The sequence below is a fragment of the Stegodyphus dumicola genome, chromosome 2 (assembly GCF_044657685.1).
Source record: "Stegodyphus dumicola isolate Sdum_Otavi_A_Nest chromosome 2, ASM4465768v1".
Classification (NCBI taxonomy): Eukaryota; Metazoa; Arthropoda; class Arachnida; order Araneae; family Eresidae; genus Stegodyphus; species Stegodyphus dumicola.
In genome coordinates, this window is record NC_140769.1 from 221033315 (window position 1) to 221054079 (window position 20765).

General features: G+C 30.8%; 1 protein-coding gene and 1 long non-coding RNA gene across 2 annotated transcripts in view; both read right to left on the minus strand.

Annotated features, from left to right (window-relative positions):
• LOC118191019 (uncharacterized) overlaps positions 1-20765 on the minus strand; it is a 117292-nt gene that overhangs the window by 23394 nt on the left and 73133 nt on the right. Inside the window, exon 3 of the long non-coding RNA XR_004758512.2 lies at positions 134-242. This is a non-coding gene — a long non-coding RNA (uncharacterized LOC118191019). The remainder of the gene's footprint in view (positions 1-133; positions 243-20765) is intronic.
• LOC146998877 (uncharacterized) lies at positions 12523-20403 on the minus strand. The gene has a single exon (XM_085811796.1). The coding sequence runs from the start codon at positions 20268-20270 to the stop codon at positions 19884-19886; it is 387 nt and encodes a 128-aa protein (XP_085667922.1). The 5' UTR covers positions 20271-20403; the 3' UTR covers positions 12523-19883.

Here is a 20765-nt window from a genome sequence, read left to right on the forward strand (position 1 = left end):
AAAGTATTTAAATTACACCGCTACTAACATTTCACCCTTTATGCAAAAAATTTTCAACTGAAATGATATAAATGAAAGTTAAATATCTAAAGAAAATTATACATAAAATCACTCATTCAGGTTAGAAATATACCTGTAAAATCAGGGATGAGGGAACTGAAGATACTATGCTCTGAATAAAGGACTTGTTCCAAGATCTTCACTCAGTTAAATGGCATATGAAGGAACTTTTACATTCTCTTCTGAAATGTCATAAATTATTGTTTATAAAAATTCACATGATATTCATGTGCATTATGTCAGATACTGCAGATTATTACTATTAAATTTATTTAATATTATGCTCAATTTTGAAATTGTGTGTGTAATCAAGTACAATAAAACCTTGATCGTCCAAGCTAATGTGGATTGGGGCCAATTCAGATAACACAGATGGATACAAAGAACATTTTTATAGTGTAGCTTTATTATACATACTATGGGAAGTTTACTAATGTATAGGATTCATGCAGGTACATAGTGATATAAAACATATGTATGTTCAAAGGTACAGATATATATATATCACCATATTGCATAGATGTCGAACATCATAATGTCGGCTGGTGCCTTGCCATCTTGCTATTCAGCATAAAGCAGTGCCTTTTTAATAGCATTCAAGCCATCTGTGCGAACAATCTTGGTTTGAACAATTTTCATGTTATCGTTATTAGAGCCTTCATTGTGCATGACTGAATTTGTAGTAATCTCGCTGTTCAAATTGTTCAGCATCTTACATCCATTAGTCCTTTAGTCATTCACATCCTCATTCGTTAACTGCCTCTGTGACTTGTAGCTGGTTTAAGATAGCCACTAATGCTTGATCATCTGCTTCTCAAGTTTGTGTTGCGATCATTTGGGAAAATATTTTCCCAGCTTTTCAGAATGGTAGATTGTTTCACTTTATTCCAAAATTTTTTCCAACCAGTAAATGACCAGTAACTTTCAAATTAACCTGTTTCAGGTTTTCAACAATTGTTTCATTATTTCATAATAATTGTTTCAAGAGCCTGCATAGATATTTTTGTTTTAGGTCTCTTTAAAACATGTTGCTCCAAAGTTTGAAAGTAAAATTGTAAAGGAGTGTAAAAAAAGGTGTATTAGGCCCAATACAAAACTGAAGCCCAGTTCTTTCCACTAACTAGCTAAAGTAGTGTGAAAACTAAAAACCAACCGATTCTTCACTCAGAGCATGCAAAAATCGAAGTGCTGAGTTCAAATGTGATAGCCATGTGGTTTTTATCTTTACAGTTTGAATTATTGCCAAAACTGAAGTCTACAGATTGTTTACCTTTCGAGTGAGATTATTTTAACAACATTTAAAAAGATAATTTTTATTATATTGGCAGATAACATGGAACCTCGGATAATCAGGGTTCTACTGTATATGCAATTATGACCATTATTGCCGACGTATAGGCATTAGAATTGTTAACAGATCTTTCATTTTTTGATTCACTGTAAAAATTATAATAATGAAAAGCTAGTTCTTCAGCAACTGAACAATTAAAACTGCAGAAAACTAATAGAATTCGACTGTCAGCAGCAAAATATCAGTCATCACTTTATATGTAAAATACAAGTCAGCATCTTGTAAAAAAATCATCTATAGGCAGACAAGCATTCATGGGTTGTGTCGTAATTATTTATTGAATCGATATTAACCTTCTTCTATGCCTGTCAATACCTGAATGCTGATAAGTCATTTAATATTTTGTGTGGGTTTTCAATGGCTGAGTAAGTAGAATGTAAGGTTTTTTTCCCCCATATGTTAAATATAGATATGTAATGATTTCAAATGCATAGATGAAAGCAGTGGAACACTCAACAGCTTACGATACTGCGTAGATGACTGAGAAGACTGCAGTGGCTTGATTGGGAATTCAGATGAATAGTTACCTTTTATATTTTATCCATTCGTTAAACGATGTGAGATTAGTTGAAATAAACTGCACTGAAGTTCCACGTCTGTAGGGTCAAAAATCGGCTGCGCCATATTATTGTAATGAAACTGTGTTTGAAGGTGGCAGAGTGGAAAGCATGATGACGCAATTTAGCACAACATATCTTGAAAAATCACAATCTTTATTTTTTCCATGCATATCAAATCATCCTTTTTTAAGTTAAGATACTTCTTAATAATATTTGAATACATAAATTGCAGTTTGAATTAGAACGTCATCGTAAGCAGCAGCAGCATGGTTTAAAAGCATCTTGCCAGCAGGAAAGCTATGCGGTAAAAAAGGCAAGGTTATGGTACTTTCATAGCAAGAAGGTTGAAGTTTCAGTTCACAGTTTTGGTTTAGATGTAATTTGATTGGACGAGAGGCATCTGCATTAAAACGTTACATAAGATAGAAAAGTCTGGAACGTGTGAGAAGAGATGAATTTAGGGGCAGATTACCAAATTTAGAATGTTAATTTTGAGGTCGTCAATTATTTTTTTGAAACAGCTATCATATTTTGTTATATCTTACATATCCCCCCCCCCTTCAAAAGAAAGGTTGTGTGAGCAGAGTGGAAGAAAAAGTATTAGAGCAGCAAAATGTTAAAGATATAATTTTGAAAATACAAACATATTAACTTTTAAACAAAAATTATTGTCATAAAATTTTGACTGATATTTTGAATCAATTTTGACATTTCACTGAATGTCGTAAAATTTTGAATTCAATAATAATTTTAGACACCGTACTCTTTTAAAACAATTGCACATTTTAGTGTTCTGAGATAAGAATGTCCAATGAAAATTTTGTAAAGTTCTTGATAGTTCCACATGGTAAAAGTTCAAATTTTTTCACAAACTAAATGTTCAAATAAAATTCTTTCAAATTTTTGTTGAAGAAAATATTTCTATTATATTATAAATTAAAATGCCAATTTTCATGTTATTTAATTATGTTTTTCAAGGAAGGCATTTTAAAATATAAAAATTTTGTAAAACATCATTCATAAACACAATTTCAAATTTTCCACTATTATTAAGACATTTTAAAATTTACTTATTCTTTACAAAACTTGAAGACTCCACAACTTTATCTAAATACTAGCATTTCCATCATATTGGTTTATCAGTTGAGCAAACTGGTGTTTAATATTCTTCATCAGTGGCCAAAAGATTTGCCAAATTAGCAGTTACTGTAGTAGAAAAGGCCTCCGTTCCTTCTGTAGAGGCAACTGGCCTTTTTCGAACTGCTGTCATTCCATATGAATATTAAAAACACACTCCATTTAATGAAAAAATAAAAATATCTAGATTAAAAAAAATGTACTTAAGTAAAATGTAAAGCGAGTTATTGCTTTTCATGTAAATTATCCAATTGTTTATGATTTTAGCCTTTACAATAATTTCCCATTTCTATTTCATAAGGCGAGAGCCTTCAACATTTATCATAAAAACATTAAAGAAATTCCTACAACTCAAAATTTTCAAACAATAATTTCATACTTAACATACAGTAAAAATTAAAAAATATAAATTCAAAAAAATTTAACAGGGTTCGTACGGTCCTTAAATTTTTTGGAATCGATTTTTGGTCCTTAAAAGTCCTTAATTTTGGCCAAAATCATCAGAAGGTCCTTAATTTTAATCATCTGAAATTTCTGTCTGTTATTTGAGTGTGAATTAGCATTTTGGAGAAATATTTTTGGCGATTCACTGCTGTATATATGGTAAATCTTTTGAATGGGTTCATGAGTTATAATGTGTTTCTATTTCTAATATAAATGATGGGATACTCGAGTTTCTAAGCAAGAAGTGAAACATAAACATTTCGAAATTCATTTTTTCTAATAAAGAGCTCTTAAACAACTTTTTGCTTTTGAGGGTGTGAATTCTTTTATTAAACGGTTCTAAATTTGGCGACCTTTCAATATTTTGGCGATTTTAAGATAAGTTTCTGTAGAAATTTGTAATTCCGAGATCTGAGAATTTTTCAACGACTTTTTTTTAAAACATCGTAACATTGATAAATTTCATTAAAGTAATGGTAATGTATTGAAATTATATTTAAAAAAGAACATTAAAATAAAACATTTTTATTTTTCACTGTCATATTATAAAGTTTCATTTTAAATCTGAAAAATAAACAAGGTATAATGCTATAAAGCACAATTTACGAAACAGCTCTTAGCAAAAGCAAAATTAGCTATGTAATTAATTAAAAATATCTTATTTTTAATTTTTTCATGGTAAGAGTTTTTCCCGTGTAATTGTCTCAGATTATTCAAAATTCTCAGAATGGGCATCAGTTTTCTCTATAAAATTAATTTTATACTTTTTCCCTCCTCCCCCTTTTTTTTTTTTCAAAATATTTTTGTCGTTACAGAAATGGTAGGGATAATTTTTCTTTAGGATTTTAGACATTGCAGCTTGGAAAGTTTAGAAGGATTTGAAGGCAAGATTTATAGACCCACGATTCTAGAAGATTTGAGAAATATGTGACAAAACGAAAAATGTCTCATGCTATCAACACATAATGGATGTATTTTACAGAAAGTTTTCAATGAATTTCTTACTTTTTGGAGAACGTATGGAAGAACAATGAAAACATAATATTTGAATGTTTTACTTCTGATACTAGGATCTTAACATGTTTATCTTCCTTTTACTTTCTCTACTTTTCACTAGACACAAGCATTGAAAATATCAAAAATGCTTCTAACATGGGAAAAGGCTTTTTTTTTTATTAATAAAGAAATTGAAAACTTACTATTTAAAAGAATCATCTAATATGTCTTAATGCATCATACACATAGCTGGCACTAGGCATTTTCCCACCTGATGCAGTGGATCCTAAATTCTGCTGTCTAGTGCCTTTCTAAATCCTGCTTCCAATGCCTGCTCTAAATTCTGAAAGTTTTGCCATTTCTAGATTTTGTTGTTCGGTCTGTCACTAAATTCTAGAAATTCTGACACATCAGTTCCTTACCATATATATTTCATATTTATTTTGAATTCCATATTACTGAAGAAATATAAAATTAGCCGCTTTTTCTGTACATTCTAAATGCATTTAGTGTTTTTTAGAATAACAGAAATCCTTAATTAAATCCAAAAATTCTAAAATGAAAAGGAAACGTTTTGAAGAAAGAAACTGAATAAGAATAACTGAATACATAAAGAAAATTATTCCTCAAAGATATGTGCAGTTATTATTATGTAAATTATCCAATTGTTTATGATTTTAGCCTTTACAATAATTTCCCATTTCTATTTCCTCATATGATATAGTTATTGAGCCAGATTAAATTAAAATTAAATTGCGTAATCTTTGAACCACTAGTCCACATAATTATTTTGAATTTGACTGTTCTTGTTATTTAAACCTATGTTTGATACTGCAGTTAATTTCAGACATAGCGATAATATGCTTCACGTCTGTCGGGGGTTTTGGACTATTTAACTTTTACCAGATCAGTTAAACTCTCATAGGTACATTGTGTAGAGGTTGACAAGTTAGGAGATAAAGCACGTAGAAATTAGTGAGAGCATTGGTTTTCATATTGAGACAAATCTGTAATTGTTAGAAAAGATGCTTAAAGAGAAAGAAATCGATATGAACTAGCCAAAATGTTTGCGAAGGCTTGTAGAGACATTAGGTATTTTTGAAAGCAGGAAAGATAAAAAATTAACAACGCCTTTGCCGAGAATTGAACAGTGGACCTCTGGAATACCGGCCCAGTGTGCAAACCACTACACCATGAAGGCTGGCCAAGAAGGTGGAAGAAAAACCTTATAGTCTTCAAATTAAAATGACAGATAAATATTTTGTTGAGTGTTGTTGTTACAAAACATAAATGTTTTGTAGCTCTTAATGTGTAATTATCCTAATATCGTTTAAGAATCAATGTCATAAATTACATGTATTTTAAACTGCAAAATTTTATTAGATTTTGATTTTAATAAGGCTTTTTTTAACAAATATTGTTAAAAAAAATAAAGTTTAATAGTGGCGATGTAAATCCATAATGACTAAGGTTATCTAATTACCTAATTTAATTATTTATAAGTAACTACTTAACCTTAAAAATTATCTCTACGTATTCTAGCGAGTTATTGCCTTTCATTAATACTCACTGTGGTCACAAGATAAAACACAAAAATGTAAAAATTCAAGTAAAACTTATTGTTTGCATCTATTGAGACTTAGAATAATACAGGGTGTTTCATAGATCATGGGACAAACTTGGAGGGGTGGTGGAGCGTACTAAAACATGCATTTTTTCTTAGGAATGTAGGGTCTAAAGTGATGGGTTAAGGCAGGAACGAAAAAAAAAAAAAAACGACACGAGAGGAAAATGTCTTTATGAACAAAATTCAACACAAAGTGCTTCTTTGTAACAATATAGTATTTGCAATAAATGTTCAAAATTGCGACCACCAGCAGTACATGCTTGGTAACGTCGCAGAAGGGATTGGCAAAAATTTTGAAAAACGACAGGCATTTCACGCATGCTTGCAGCCGCAATGGATATTCGTGCAACGAGGTCCTCCAGTGAGTCAACGGGAGTCTCATAAATGATGCTCTTCAGATGGCCCCATAAAAAAATCCAAGCTGGATAAATATGGCGAATGGGGTGGCCGTCGAACGAGTCCACCATGTCCTATCCATCGGCCCGGAAATGTCCCATCCAAGTAATTGCGGACCGCACATGGTTGGTGCATCATGGAACCACATGCGATCACAAACGACAGCCGGAACATCCTGCAGCGATTCTGGTAGCACCTCTTGCAGAAAAATATGATAACATAAGCCATTTGTACGGTATGGGCCTATGAGGTAGTCGTTAACAATTTCCCGCCCACACATTCATGGAGAAGCGGGTTTTTTGATGCATTGGATCGTGGTTTGTCCGGCTCACTACCGCTGCATTGCCAACCAACCACAGCTGTAGTTCCTATTACTGTTAGTGTTCCCTTTTTTGAACATTTATTGTGAATACTGTATTGCTGCGAAGAAGCACTTTGCAATGAATTTTGTACATAAACACATTTTCCTCTCGTGTCGTTTTTTTGCGTTCCTGCTTTAACCAAGGCCAACTAGTAGATATCTAGTTGGCCTTGCTTTAAACCATCACTTTAGAATCTACATTCCTATACAAAAATGCATATTTTAGTATGCTACACCATCCCTCCAAGTTTGTCCCATGATCTATGAAGCACCCTGTATATACAAAACAACTTATCACCTCTGGTGCTTTAATGGCTTATTGGAACCTTAAAGTATATTAACTGGGTTAAAACCCTTGGAACTCTACACAAAGCTGTGACATTGACTGCATTGAGCTGAGCCTGACTAACTTTCCAACACTTGCCCAACCGTGCCTACATCAGGCTTTTCAGGTTTGCTCTAATCAGCAGGTCTTTCTCTAGACAAGCAGCAGTGACAAACATTCAGTCTTTTGTTATGAGTCATACTGATCTTACTTCTCGTTTTAATCTATGCAGTTTGACATAAAATCTACCTGCTGTTTACTACTTACTTTTATCTACCTAGTAACTCTAGACTGACCAAGTGTGTGACAAAATGAGACATAAAAAAATCAACATAAAGCTAACTGTTAGTAAAATGTAAATGTCAGTTATCTTCTTTCAAATATGACCAACTATTATAAGTGTAAAATATTTAATGCTACTTCATAATTTACATAAAGTTTATTATATTCTCAAACTTATTAATACTTATGTTAGTAATAATGCATACTACTTAGGGATCTTTTATATTTTTAGTATGGTATTACAAAAGTGAAATTCAGGCATAGAATAATATTTTTAATTGAATTTATTCAGTTCCCATTTGCTCATAGGTCCTTAATTTTTTTCACTAATGGTCCTTAAAAGTCCTTAAGAGTACTTAATTTCCATGTGCAGAAATGCATACGAACCCTGTTTAAACAATAGTACAAAAATATTATTCTCATTAGAAACCTTCCCTAAGTAAAACATTCCTAATTTTTACCAAATTCAATAATTTCTTTTCCCAATTCAGAAATACAAAACTACATTTTAAATAAATCATAATATTTTTGAATTATTAACATTGATCTTAAAATGATTAAAGCAAAATATTACCATCAATAAATCATAAAACAATATTTTTTTTTTTTTTTGGTCCAAAATGAAATAAACTCAATTTGGAACTTAACATCACTTCACGACCATATTTCATGACTTTTGTAATATTGCATTTTTTGAATATGAAGAATTAGCCAAATAAAGCACTGAAGATGCAAGAGAGCACAAAATACTATTTGGCATTTCATATTTCACTGATGAGGTTGATCACCTTCAAAGCACTTTGGATGTATAATTTTCTTTCTATGCGATGATCGGAGATGCATGAACATTGTGAATATTCGAAGCGAGCAAAAACGATTAACCATATTTCACTACGTTGGCGACACTGATCTTGATTCCGAACACGTTCGATTTTGAACTCGCAGATACTTCATGATTTCAAAGCACTTTTAAAATGTGCTGTTAAATCACACACCGGAAATGAATTTGGTGATTCACTGGAAGTTTGAGGCAGCAGAGGTCGAAGACCATTGGGGAAATTTGCACCAGATTAATCCTGTCTTGACTTTATATATATATATATATATATATATATTTATGAAAATCTTTCATAATCGCCTTGTTAATGAATACAGGTCTCAAATCTCTGCTTTGATAAACTATTTAACATTGTTCTAATGACATCTGTAAATGAAATGAGATTTAATATGAATTTAAAAGAAAATTATAATATTAAAATTTAGAATTATTAGAATGCTTATGTAGATTATTAGAAGATACTTGTTTTTGATTCAGAATTATAAAATATATACACATTGTTGCCATATTCTGGTAATGTAGTCAAACTTAAAATGTAATATGAATTTCTTAATTATTAGCATTATCAAAGATTAAACATTAACATTATAAAGACCCTTATTATTTAACCTTTAACCCCTGTGACCTAAATTGTCACATAACTACTGTAAATGGTCTCTCAAACCACTTTTTCTTATTTGACTAAATGTTATTTAATGTCATATATTTAACTTTTTTATAAAGATATAAAGCAATTTTTATATTTAAATCACTTCATTAAAATAAAATATAAACTACACATAATAGTTTCTTCATATAAAAAACGTTCAGTTTTCTTTGCTTACTTAGCTGAATGAAGTAAATTTTAAAATGCAACTTTTTTTTTATTTTACATTAAAATTTATGATAAGCATACTTTGATGAGAATATAGAAAATTAATTTTTCTTCTAAGAGTTATAATTCGAGCTGCATTTTATACATGCTTTTCTGCTGCATTGTAGACACACTGGTTCTTTGCGTGCTATACATTTGTAAGCTGTTTTCCTTTTTTTGCTCGGTGGACAAATATAGCATGTTCTTTTTCTTTTAATCTTATTTATCACCTTCGATCACAATGTTTATCATCATTTATTTTGAAAACTCTTCTTATTGTAAGTTTGAGTTCTTTAGGTAAAAATGATGGTGTCATCCTCTGTTTTACATGAGACTGCACCAATTGATTTGCTAATGAAATCATGAAATCTTTTAATTTCATTTTTGGAGCTATTGGATAAAATTGTAATAATATGAATGCATATACTGCATAGATATCCAAGATTCTAAAGAATATTGCCATAGGCCAATGTTAAGTTCGACAAGCAGTTGAATAGATTGAGCATTTCTTGTCAAATTCATCCACACCACCTTTGGTCAAGTTATACATGACCATGATTTCAGGTTTTCCTGAAGATGCATCATTTTCACAAGAATGATGCATCGATGGTATCAAAATCACAACTTTTCTTTCATTTGCGACATAAAAAATAATCGCCATGTCTTTCATAAAACCATACAGAGAACTACCCATTTTTCTTGACTTATTAGCTTGAAATTCCTTAGGAATTTCCTTTCTATCTCTTTTCCCACAAAGTTCCACAAATGTTCACACAATTGTAAGCCCTTTTTCTTTCAAGATTTTTACAAGCTCAATGGATGAAAACCGATTGTCTGCTGTAATGTTTCTATTAGTTTTTTTTTTTCATTGGTTCCATGAGACGAAGAACTGCCTGTGTCGGTTTTTTCAATTGTTTTTGATTTTCAGACAGCCCTTTTCCATCTGAATATTTTCCGCAGTAGATACATGCATTATACAGGTAGTTATTTCGTGCATCACAAAGAAACATTTTTATAGCAGGTTTTTTTTTTTTTGTTACATACATTTTATATTTACACTGTCCTCTGAATTTCACTAACATCTTATCAATACAGGCTATTCTCTAATGGAATAATTACTTTGACAATTCTTTATGACTGTATTGAATATTTCTGATGGCTGCTGTTTTGTCATTTGCCATACGCTACTTTCTTGTCTCAGATTATCAAATCTTAAAGAATAAAAATAAAATCCTTACTTTGTTAATGCAGCGAAATATTTCATGCCCTGTACCATCTGTTGCAAATAAACTATCAATATCTTCCCGGATTTAAATACTGCTGAACATAGTAGAAGTCCGAAAAATGACTTGATTTTCAGTTTCATCAGTATTGATTAGTTCATGCCTTTTAGGATCAGAATATTTCATCAATTTTGTCATTAGTCCATTTTACAATAATTCTTACAATAATAATCAATACAATAATTACAATAATAATAAAGAATTCTTAAATAAAAAGTAAATTCGAGGCTCCTTCAGGGTCGGCTTTAGAACCTATTCTTGCAGCACTTTTCAAACCCGGTAATTGAAGAATAATATTGTGATTATGTGACCGAACAGCCTTGTTGGTCTCTTGAATAGACCATTTGAATTCATTTTTTTCCAGTAAAAAATTCGCTTGTAGAAGGAAAATATGAATCTTTATTTTCATTGGCAGATATTTCTGAATTTGTATCGTGGTCGCTCTCAATAATTTCATCATCGGAACTTTTATCAGAAAGACCAATTTCTTCAATTTGGTCGTGGGTAAGATATATAGAACATTTCTTTCATGTATCTGCAGCCATTTCAAGAATATTTATAAAAAGTGAAATATGCAACAACATAAAGTGCACTTTATCGGCCACAATCTGAACTGCATCTGCAGTGATCGGTCCCATAGACCACTGGGGGGGGAATAAAAGAAGAAATCTAGCTAGCCAAATGACACTTGGTATGCGACCTTGCACAGCTGGTTTAGGAAGGACAATGCCCATTAATTATTCTAAGGGGTGGAAACATTTAATGGAAAATGTCATAGCAGTTAAATGTAAGTAATTAGAAGCATCTTTCAATTAAAAATTTTTTCTAATATACTTCATAATTTTAACTATATTAAAATCTTAATTGTATAAAATTGAATGAACATTTTATCATGATAAGATTTCTTTTATTGTTATTCAAGTATCACCACACAGTACTTTCATATGGGTGAGTACTAAGCCAGCACTTATTGATGATATTGCCAATAGACATAGATTAAGCTTCAAATGAAAAAAGTGTGTGTGTGTGTGGAGGGGGGAACTAAGAGCTATATGATAATGAATTCGCTGTTATCAGTGAGCTGCAAATATTTAAATCTGACAAATTTATTAAACAAAATAAATAGAAGTGAAAGGAATTGCAAAAGCTTTACATTGCTGAATAATGAGTCACTGTAAGAAAAAATAATATCCATATTTTGTCCTACAGCGTAGTAGAGAAGACAGTGCCCAAATTACTTTTCACATTCTTTCAAAGAAAAAAAAAAAAATATATGACATGAAATATTTAAATTTCAAAGTTTCTTTAAATTCAGTTTTATATAGGAAAATGCAATGTAAAAAGATTTAAGCAAAGAACTAGATAAATTACAATATTTTATACATAGCAGTTATTTCATGCAGTTTAATGCAGCATTTTTCTGAGATTAATAAACTATCTTAAGTTAGAAATTGTAGTTAGTGAATTAAATTGAGCTTTGCAGAAAATAAAACTGATTTTTTAGCAGTATGATAGGGCAAACTGATGAAGGTTTATGATACACACAAAATTATTTATTGTGACCAAGACTTTAAGAAACAGAAGGGAATTAGATGTCTTGTTTGAAAGTGAATTGAAGAGTATTATCAAATGAATTGATGATCTTTTTATTGTGTTCAGTCTGTTATATCATGAGAATCTTATGTTATTCTATTATGAAAACTACTCTTGCTAGTATGTCTAACTGAAGTTAGTCATAATAGTAACAAGCCTCATACATTTAAAGTTGGGATCGATTAAATGAAAGTTTTATTGCTATTATTGTTTCTAGCCATTGTTGACTGTTGCAAAGATAAAATAATGTTGTGAGAAGTATTCTACTTAAAGCATATATTGTAAATATGTCAATAAGTGCTTAAGATGGCAAACTTCCCCTACAAAAAAATGGATCAAGACTCATTTCTGTCAGGAGGTGTCTAGTGTTAGGTAGACAGTAGCAGATGTATTACTGTGAAAATACAGAAATAAAATAATAGTTTCAAATATTTAATTATAAAATCAGTAATACAATTTAAGAAAATTACAACAGAAAAAGAAATTTTGATTTTTGGGAATACATTAAAAGCGAAATTTATGAAAACAGATTTCACACAAACATCAACAATTAAAATACTTTAAAAAAAGATTCCATTAATCTGAGTATGAGAATTTAAATTTGCCATCTGGAATTACCCAAAATAAAACAAAAAGCATACAGCTGATGGCATAATAGAAACAGGAAATACATGATGATATATTTTTATGTTATGACTTTTATTATATTAAATTTTTAACTTATCAGGTAAGTATATAATACAAAAAATACTTAAAATAATTACATAATTTGGTATATTCTATTTTTTGTTATTCTGAATGGTGTATTAATGCTATAAGCGGCCAGGAGCAAGTTATATTTTCTTGCATGTAGTTTCAAAATGACTCTTCCACTTTGTACCTGTCTCTCTCTCTATATTACCATAACTGTTTAGACATATTTCAAGATACATGTCTGTGAAATGAAAAGCATAATAAATACTTTAAATTTCATGTATAGTTTAGCCAATTACTACTGAAACTAAATTTTAAATTATTCACTTTTTAAAAATTTCATGCATGCACATACACACACAAATTTATTTTAGAATCTTTTGCATTAGCTTTTAATGAGCAATTTTAGTAATCACTAATGAATTCAATATAATATTTCAGCAAGATTAATATAAGAAATTCTAAACTAGATAATAATTCTAACAGTAGAAATAACTAATGTGTAAAATAATGAAAAATTAGTGACCGCAATTTGTGCCTGAACAAATAATTTTAAAAAAAGGTGAGCATATCATAAATGCAAATGACCTTTTACAGTAAAATATAAAATTACTGGGGTAATTCACTGTTTGCTTTAGTTATGAATCTGTTCATATTCTAAAGTGACTGCTCATGCTACCTATATAACATAAAAGATAGACTTGATCACTGTCAATAAACTGCCTATATTTATACTCGGTTGATATCTTATAATTAAGGAAATTCTACAATAAATATGGAATATACACTCTTTTGCAAAATAATCAAAGCCCCAAGAAGGACTTTTACGATCGTGACAAAATTTGGTATGCAAAAACATCTTGATCAAACATGCATACGATCAAAGTTTCAAGGCATATGAACAGGAATTACAATCATAGCACATAATTCACAAAGTATAAAACCAGTAACAGAGGTTGAAAATTTATCTTCTTTTTGTTGCTACCATTGTAATTCTATAAAGAAGCAACTAAAAATGCCATTACAATGATATCGAAGACCTTACAGACAATTAAACGACATTGAACGTGGTCACATTGTAGGGTTGCGTGAAGCTGGGTGGTCATATCGAGCAATAAGCCACTACCTGCAGCATACAGACACTGCTTTGTAAAGATATTGGCAGCAATGGTTGCTGCAAGGAATTGCCGATGGAATGAAGGCCAAGGAACACAAATACGAGGCAATATAGGATGACTGTTTGCCAGGTATGAACCGTCCCAACGGTATCATTGTTGACTATTCAACGCACTACATCCATGTCTATACGTCTCGTGGTACTGTCCACCATCTAATGGTGCTTGTCTGAGGCACACTCACAGAGGTCTTTAAGACGTTTGCCTTTGACCCCACAACATTGGTGTAGTCATCTGGAGTGGTGTCGCAGCTGATCTTCATGGCTGCCATGAGACTGGCATCGTATAGTGTTCAGCAATGAATTCCACTTCACTCTTGAAGCAGATGACCACTGTGTTCGTGTCTGAAAAGAACGGGGACAGCAGTCCCAATCAGCCTTTGTTTTACAAAGGCATACAGTCATAACCCCTGGTGTGGGGCGCTATTTCTTATGACAGCAGGTCATCCTCCGTACATCTTTTAACAGCTCACTTTATGACATGTCATCCTGGGACCATTTTCCAACAAAATAATGCCAGGCCACACACTGCTCGCATATCTCTGGTCTGTCTCCGTACGGTTGATGCTCTTCTTTGGCCAGCAAGGTCACTTTTCACCAATCGAACATGTCTGGGACATAGTAGGCCACCAGATTCAGGCACTACAAAATATCGCAGACTTGGGAGCGACAACTGATGAATGCCTGGCAGAATGACATTAGGAACCACTATCGCTTCTTGCCTTGACGAATTCAAGCATGCATTGCCGCCAGAGGTGGTTCGACTAACTACTAATTTGAACACTCAATGGGTGATTGTGAGCCATGAACAGGTACTATGACCTTGATTTTTTAATCATTTTATTATCTGTGTATGAGCTATATACATATTCAACTTCATCAAAAACAACCATTTCCTTCATGGCACTTCAATTTTTTTGTAAAAAAGTGTATATAAAGATCATAAACTAATCACTTTTACAATGTCTGTTGACATGTGTCTGCTACAAATAAAACCACTTAGAGACGACTTTTTAGGGGAAGTTTGTGTGTGTAGGTTTGTGCCAGAATAATAATTATACAGACAAGCCTTCTGTGACACTGTTTAAGTATTATATACTTCCTGTTTCTATAAGATTCTTGTATAAAAATTGCACGAAAGCATTTTATAACATTGATGCTACATTTTAAAAACACCATAAAATCATCTTACAATATAATTTTGATATAACTCTATAAAAATTACATAAAATGTTCTATAACAAAAGTTTCAATATCAAAAGTTTACTCTTATGCATAAAATGCAAATCATTAAGAATTCAAAAAGAACAAATTTTCATTTAATTCAAATTTCATATGGAATGGAAACTCAGCTTATATTTATATACAGTTTTAAAGTACTTAAAAACATGAATTCTTTACTGAAGGGACTAGGAGTGACCGGCGAAGGCATATAAACTAATGATATATCATAATGCTAACTCAGAAATATGAAATACTTGGGAGGTTTTTGAGTTGTGAGGTGATGCTATTTTAAAATAACTCCACACTGACTTAAATTTATCTTATAAAGCACGATTCTGTTTATTAAAGTATTTATAATATGATTCGGATGTCAAATTTTAACCAGATATTCTAAATTTTGTTTTTTGGCTACTTTAATTTTTTAATTCTCTAATACTTTTACACTGAAGAAGTCCATATGAAAGAATATCTTAATGAAAATAAGAATTAATGTAAATACTATTCCGTGAATTAATCGATGTAAAACAAAATTAAATAATTAAGTATTATTCGAATCTACATAAAAAGTTCTACAATATCTACAGTAGATTAAGATAATTCAGATCACATAGAATTTAATAAGGAAAATTATGCCCAAAATCACTGGGGAGAAGGGGAAATTAAATAAATTTCATTTACAACTGGACATTTTTTCCTTGGTAAAGGCTAAAAATTAAAAACCAAGAGAAATAGCAGTTCTGAAATACCCCTCCATAACAGGTGAGTTTTTTTTGTTTACTAGCCCAAATGGACTGTTGCTCTTGAAATGGGATTTGGCAGCATCACTTTTCAAATTGTAGTCACGAAATATAATCTCCCTGTATTACTTTTAAAGAAATTAAAAAATGAAAAATCAGCATGCATGTACCTATGTTTCTCCCAAAGTAAAAAAAATGGCGATACCAAAGCCATCTAATTTTGAATAACATAATCATCCATCCAAACATGTGCACTTGGAAGCCCAAATTTTGAATTTTAGTTTTCATATTTTGTAAAACTTAAATTTTTAACACACTCGGTGATTTAAAAGTTAGTGGCAACACTGTACAAATTAAAACGTTATAGATTGATGTTATAGATCGTGTTATAGATTAAAACGTGTTAAACGTTATAGATTATGTTAACTTTTTCAAATCATTGATAGTTAAAACTATCAATGATTTGAAAAAGAGCAGTGGCAACACTGTATGGATTGAATCTCCAATGTGCAAGATTATTCATCAGAAATTATACAGGTAAGCTGTGTTTAAATATTTTATGATTTTGCTGTTCAACTGAATTTTGTGGCGCATAAGTGCAAAGAACATGATATTTAATTAATAAATTTAACAGACAAAACATTAATAATGAAAAGAGAAAAAAAAAATGTAAGACATCTTACTAAGAAAACTGTATATTGATATGATAAACTGAGAAAAGACTGAAAAATAGAAAAATGATAAACTGAGAAAAGACAGAAAAATAGAAAAATGAATATACTTAGTACTTCATTGGGAATTCTAGACACATGCTACTTTTTTCATTTTTTTTTTTTTTTTTCATTTGTTGTACAAATAAGAACAACTTTCTTACAGGAAATTCTCTACAAAGGTACATGGCACAATTCTCACAAATTTTGACATGATTAATTAATTCAACCCAAATTCCGCATTTGGAATCAGCTAATAATTTTATTTGACATGCTTTTGATATAACAGGTATGAATATATTACAGCAGAAATTCTTTGAATATATTTCTGCATAAATTATGATGAAACATTTCACAGGTTTCAAACACAGAAGACCAATTTAAAATAAATATTTTGAAGTATATTATACCAAATTTGTTAAAAATTAGTTTTGCTTTTCAATCATTTGGATATATCTTTTTAATTTTATAAACATATATGAATACTTAATAAATATGCACAATTTTTGGAGAATTCAAAACCAATTTGGAGAACAGCTTCAATTGCTCTTTAGCTTTTCACATGCATTCCTTGAAATGCTACGTCAGAACCATGTTTTCTTAAATTATTTTAGATTTAACTTTTGTGAATGAAATGTATTCTATAGATATCCAATCTGACAAATAAAGCCTATTAAAAACAGTTGAAGATTTTCTTTGCAATAAAATAAACTAACAATTGACTATATTAATTTCTTTTTCATAATTTTCAGTTTTTGAATTTAAGATTGTATACACCATTTTCATAAAATAAAATTTAAAAAAAAAAAAATCCATTCAAATTTAAATAAATGTATTCTATAGAAACTGAGATTTACTGGTAATCATTGCCTCTAGTTAGCATTTAGTAGCTACACAATTACCAAAGGGGAAAAAAATATTTTGCTCACTTACTGCACATATTATATAAAGTAAATTAAACTTTCATAAAGAAAAGGGTTGCAAAATCATATGCTTATAAATTTTATTGGTAAAAGTTTACAATTGGGTGCCCGTTGTTTCTTGGTGATTCTTTTTTGACGCCAATATCGGCACCAGAAAGGCACAATTTCAAGGCGGGCGCTACACAAAACCAAAATAAGAAGTCAAAGAATTGCACAAACTCTGTGTCCATGTACACATCAATCTGTTTTCACTTAAAAAAAAACATCCTAGAATTCCACAAACTAGGCATTGCGCACTGCCTTAAATTTATCCGTGTACACATCAATCTATTTTCATTTAAGTAAAATCAGGAAGCTAAAATAAAGTTAAAACTATCATCGTAACCAGAAGTGAGGTTTCATTGCAAAAATTTAAAAAAAAACATTGTCGCTAATCGAAGGGGCACCCAATTCTATACTAATTATTTTATTTTAATCATTCCCATTTCTGACCACTTTTTTCTAAATTAAGTAGGTTCTGAACAACATTTCCACTGATATATTCTTAATAAAGCATTCCTCCCCATGTTTTCTTACATTTGTACTTATAAACGCATATAAAACTAAGGTTTCAATGGGCCAGAAAATAAGAAGTTTTGCTGATTTTATATAATAAAAGATACTATTTATATATAACTGCTAGTGGCATCTTTATTATATATGGAAATCCTAAGAACTTTACCTGGAATATTTTTAAAGAAATAAATCTAAACGAAGATTATTGAAAAAAAATCTTTTACCAATAAATTATGTGTAGTATTCTTTGTTCCAATCGAGGGAGCTATAGTAAAACATTAAAACCACACATACATCATTTTTGGATAATACCTTTTGCAAAAGAAATGTACAGATCCTTTAAGAGAATATGTCAATGACTTCATAATAAATAACATTAGTCATTTTGAATATATTAATTTTTCTAGGTACTTTTCTATTACATGGGCACCAAAAACACTACTAAAATGTGTGATAACATGTTGACGATAGCAAGAATGATTAGCTGAGCAGTTTATACATGAAATGAGTTTTATACATGAAACTGAGCCATTCATGCACTATGGTTTTCAATTTTTTTAAGAAATACACAAAATATAATCTGATATATGACTTTCTTCATACACATTATTTGACTAAAGGCATGTTTTTTTTTTTTTTATTTATTTATTTTTTTTTTATTATAAAAAAAGAACAGAAGAAATGGATTTTGCAGTCTGAATGTTATCTAAAGATGATGAGGAGGTAGTGGATATATTTTAAATTTATTAATACTGTTATAATAACAAATTATTTATTATTTATTTTTTGTGGTGCCTGTATAACAGAAAAGTAACTTTTCCGAATATATTTAAATGTTTACAACTTTTGTTAAAAGGAATTGACCAAATTTATAACATAAAGTAATATTTGTTATTTTTCATGAAAATGTACAAAAAATAGCTAAAAACATGATGAAAGAATAAGGCTCATGTATGTTCACATCTGAGTTAAAGTAACACACTGAATAACAATTATTGGAGGTGCTTAAAGCAACAGAATATAATTATTATGCTGATCCTTGTTGCCTTAACACCTCCAATAATATGTTTGAGAAGGAAATGTCACAACCAATTTTCAAAGTTCATAGCACAGATGTAGATTTCCTAAACTATTGTATATGTATTTAATACTGCTAAAATAAACTAAATTTATCAGAATCCAGCATTATATGGGATTTATACAAATGATTTAACATACTGCACACTTGTACAAATTTTTGTGATATAAAACTTACTGTTAAAATTATAAAGTTGTTGATAAGACACCAAAGCTTATTTTTCTTACTGAATTTGATTATTTATCACAATACTTAAGCAGCATGTTTAAAAGGAGAAAAAAAAAACTAAAAAGAAAGCTCTAATTTTTTTCCCTTTTGATGTAAACAAATAAAGTTTATAAAAAAAAAAGCAAAATTAATAACGAGATTCATAAATTTTTTAGTTTCCCATTTAAAAACAATATAAAACATTTCATTCAAAATAACACAACAATACTTAGGAATAATTTAGTTCTAAGAAACACAACAAATATTACATAAACTAATATATATTCCTAAAGGAGACGAAGACACCATTTAATTACACAAATCATAGATACGAATGAACATAAATTCCCTTCCATTTCAATCATGAACACAAATTGCTTGAAATAAGCTTGACAAGACAGTCACGATGCAAAGCAAAGGAAAAAACAGTCCTTTCTCCTATTCGCTGTATCAAAACCCGCTTTTATTCGTCTGGTCTACTCAGGTATGGGCTGCTGATATGGTTCTATTCTTTCTTCAGCATCTGTCGCCTGAGCACTTTGAAGAGCAGCAACATTATTAACAAGGGCAGCATTAATACGCGCACGAATGCGACTAATTCTTTCCTCTTTCAGAGCCGCATAGTGGTGATACATTACTTTAACACCACTCGTAATAGACAGCTGCATTCTCAGATTATAGCGGACAGCACGAGCATTGTTCTTCTCAGCCCTGCGAAATAACTTTCGGAGGTAAACGATTTGGTTATCCAAGTAGGTAATTTGACGACAAGCTCGGGTCAACTTATTTTGATCATATCGCAATGCAGAACGCAACTCTTCTAAATTCATCGACTCTACATCCCTTTCTTTAAGTATCGGCATCGCGAAGCTGTTTAAAACGGAAAGAGTAACAAAAGCTGTACTCCCTGTCACAATTATTGAACTCAGTTTTTTCGGATTGACTAAAACAACATACGGACTTATGGTGCACCAGTAAGTCTTCTAACCCGAAGAAAGAAAAATTAAGAAATCTAGTACGTAATAGCTCGCAGTGGCTAATCACACCACCTACTTTCGCGCATGCGCACAAGCAGCCCAGGTACCAGCATTTTACGCCGATTTTCGTAAGGCAGGCGGTAGTCAAGGTCCGTAGAAAGAACAGGTTAGCTCACTTGGGGTAAACAAACGAAAAGCCAGCGACTCGTTCGGCTGTGACGTCACTGAAGTTCACTGTAGCATCTCCTAATAGTAGTTTCGTATTTCCTTTTGAAAATATTTTCTGTTTTTCATCGGAAAAGTAAAAATTTGAATATTTGGAGTCGAAACTTAACTACCTAAAATATTCTTTACTGTGTAGAATAAGTCTTAATTACGAAA

Coding starts and splice junctions, on each gene's coding strand:
- LOC146998877 (XM_085811796.1), bottom strand. CDS start 20,270: ATGCCGATACTTAAAGAAAGGGATGTAGAGTCGATGAATTTAGAAGAG.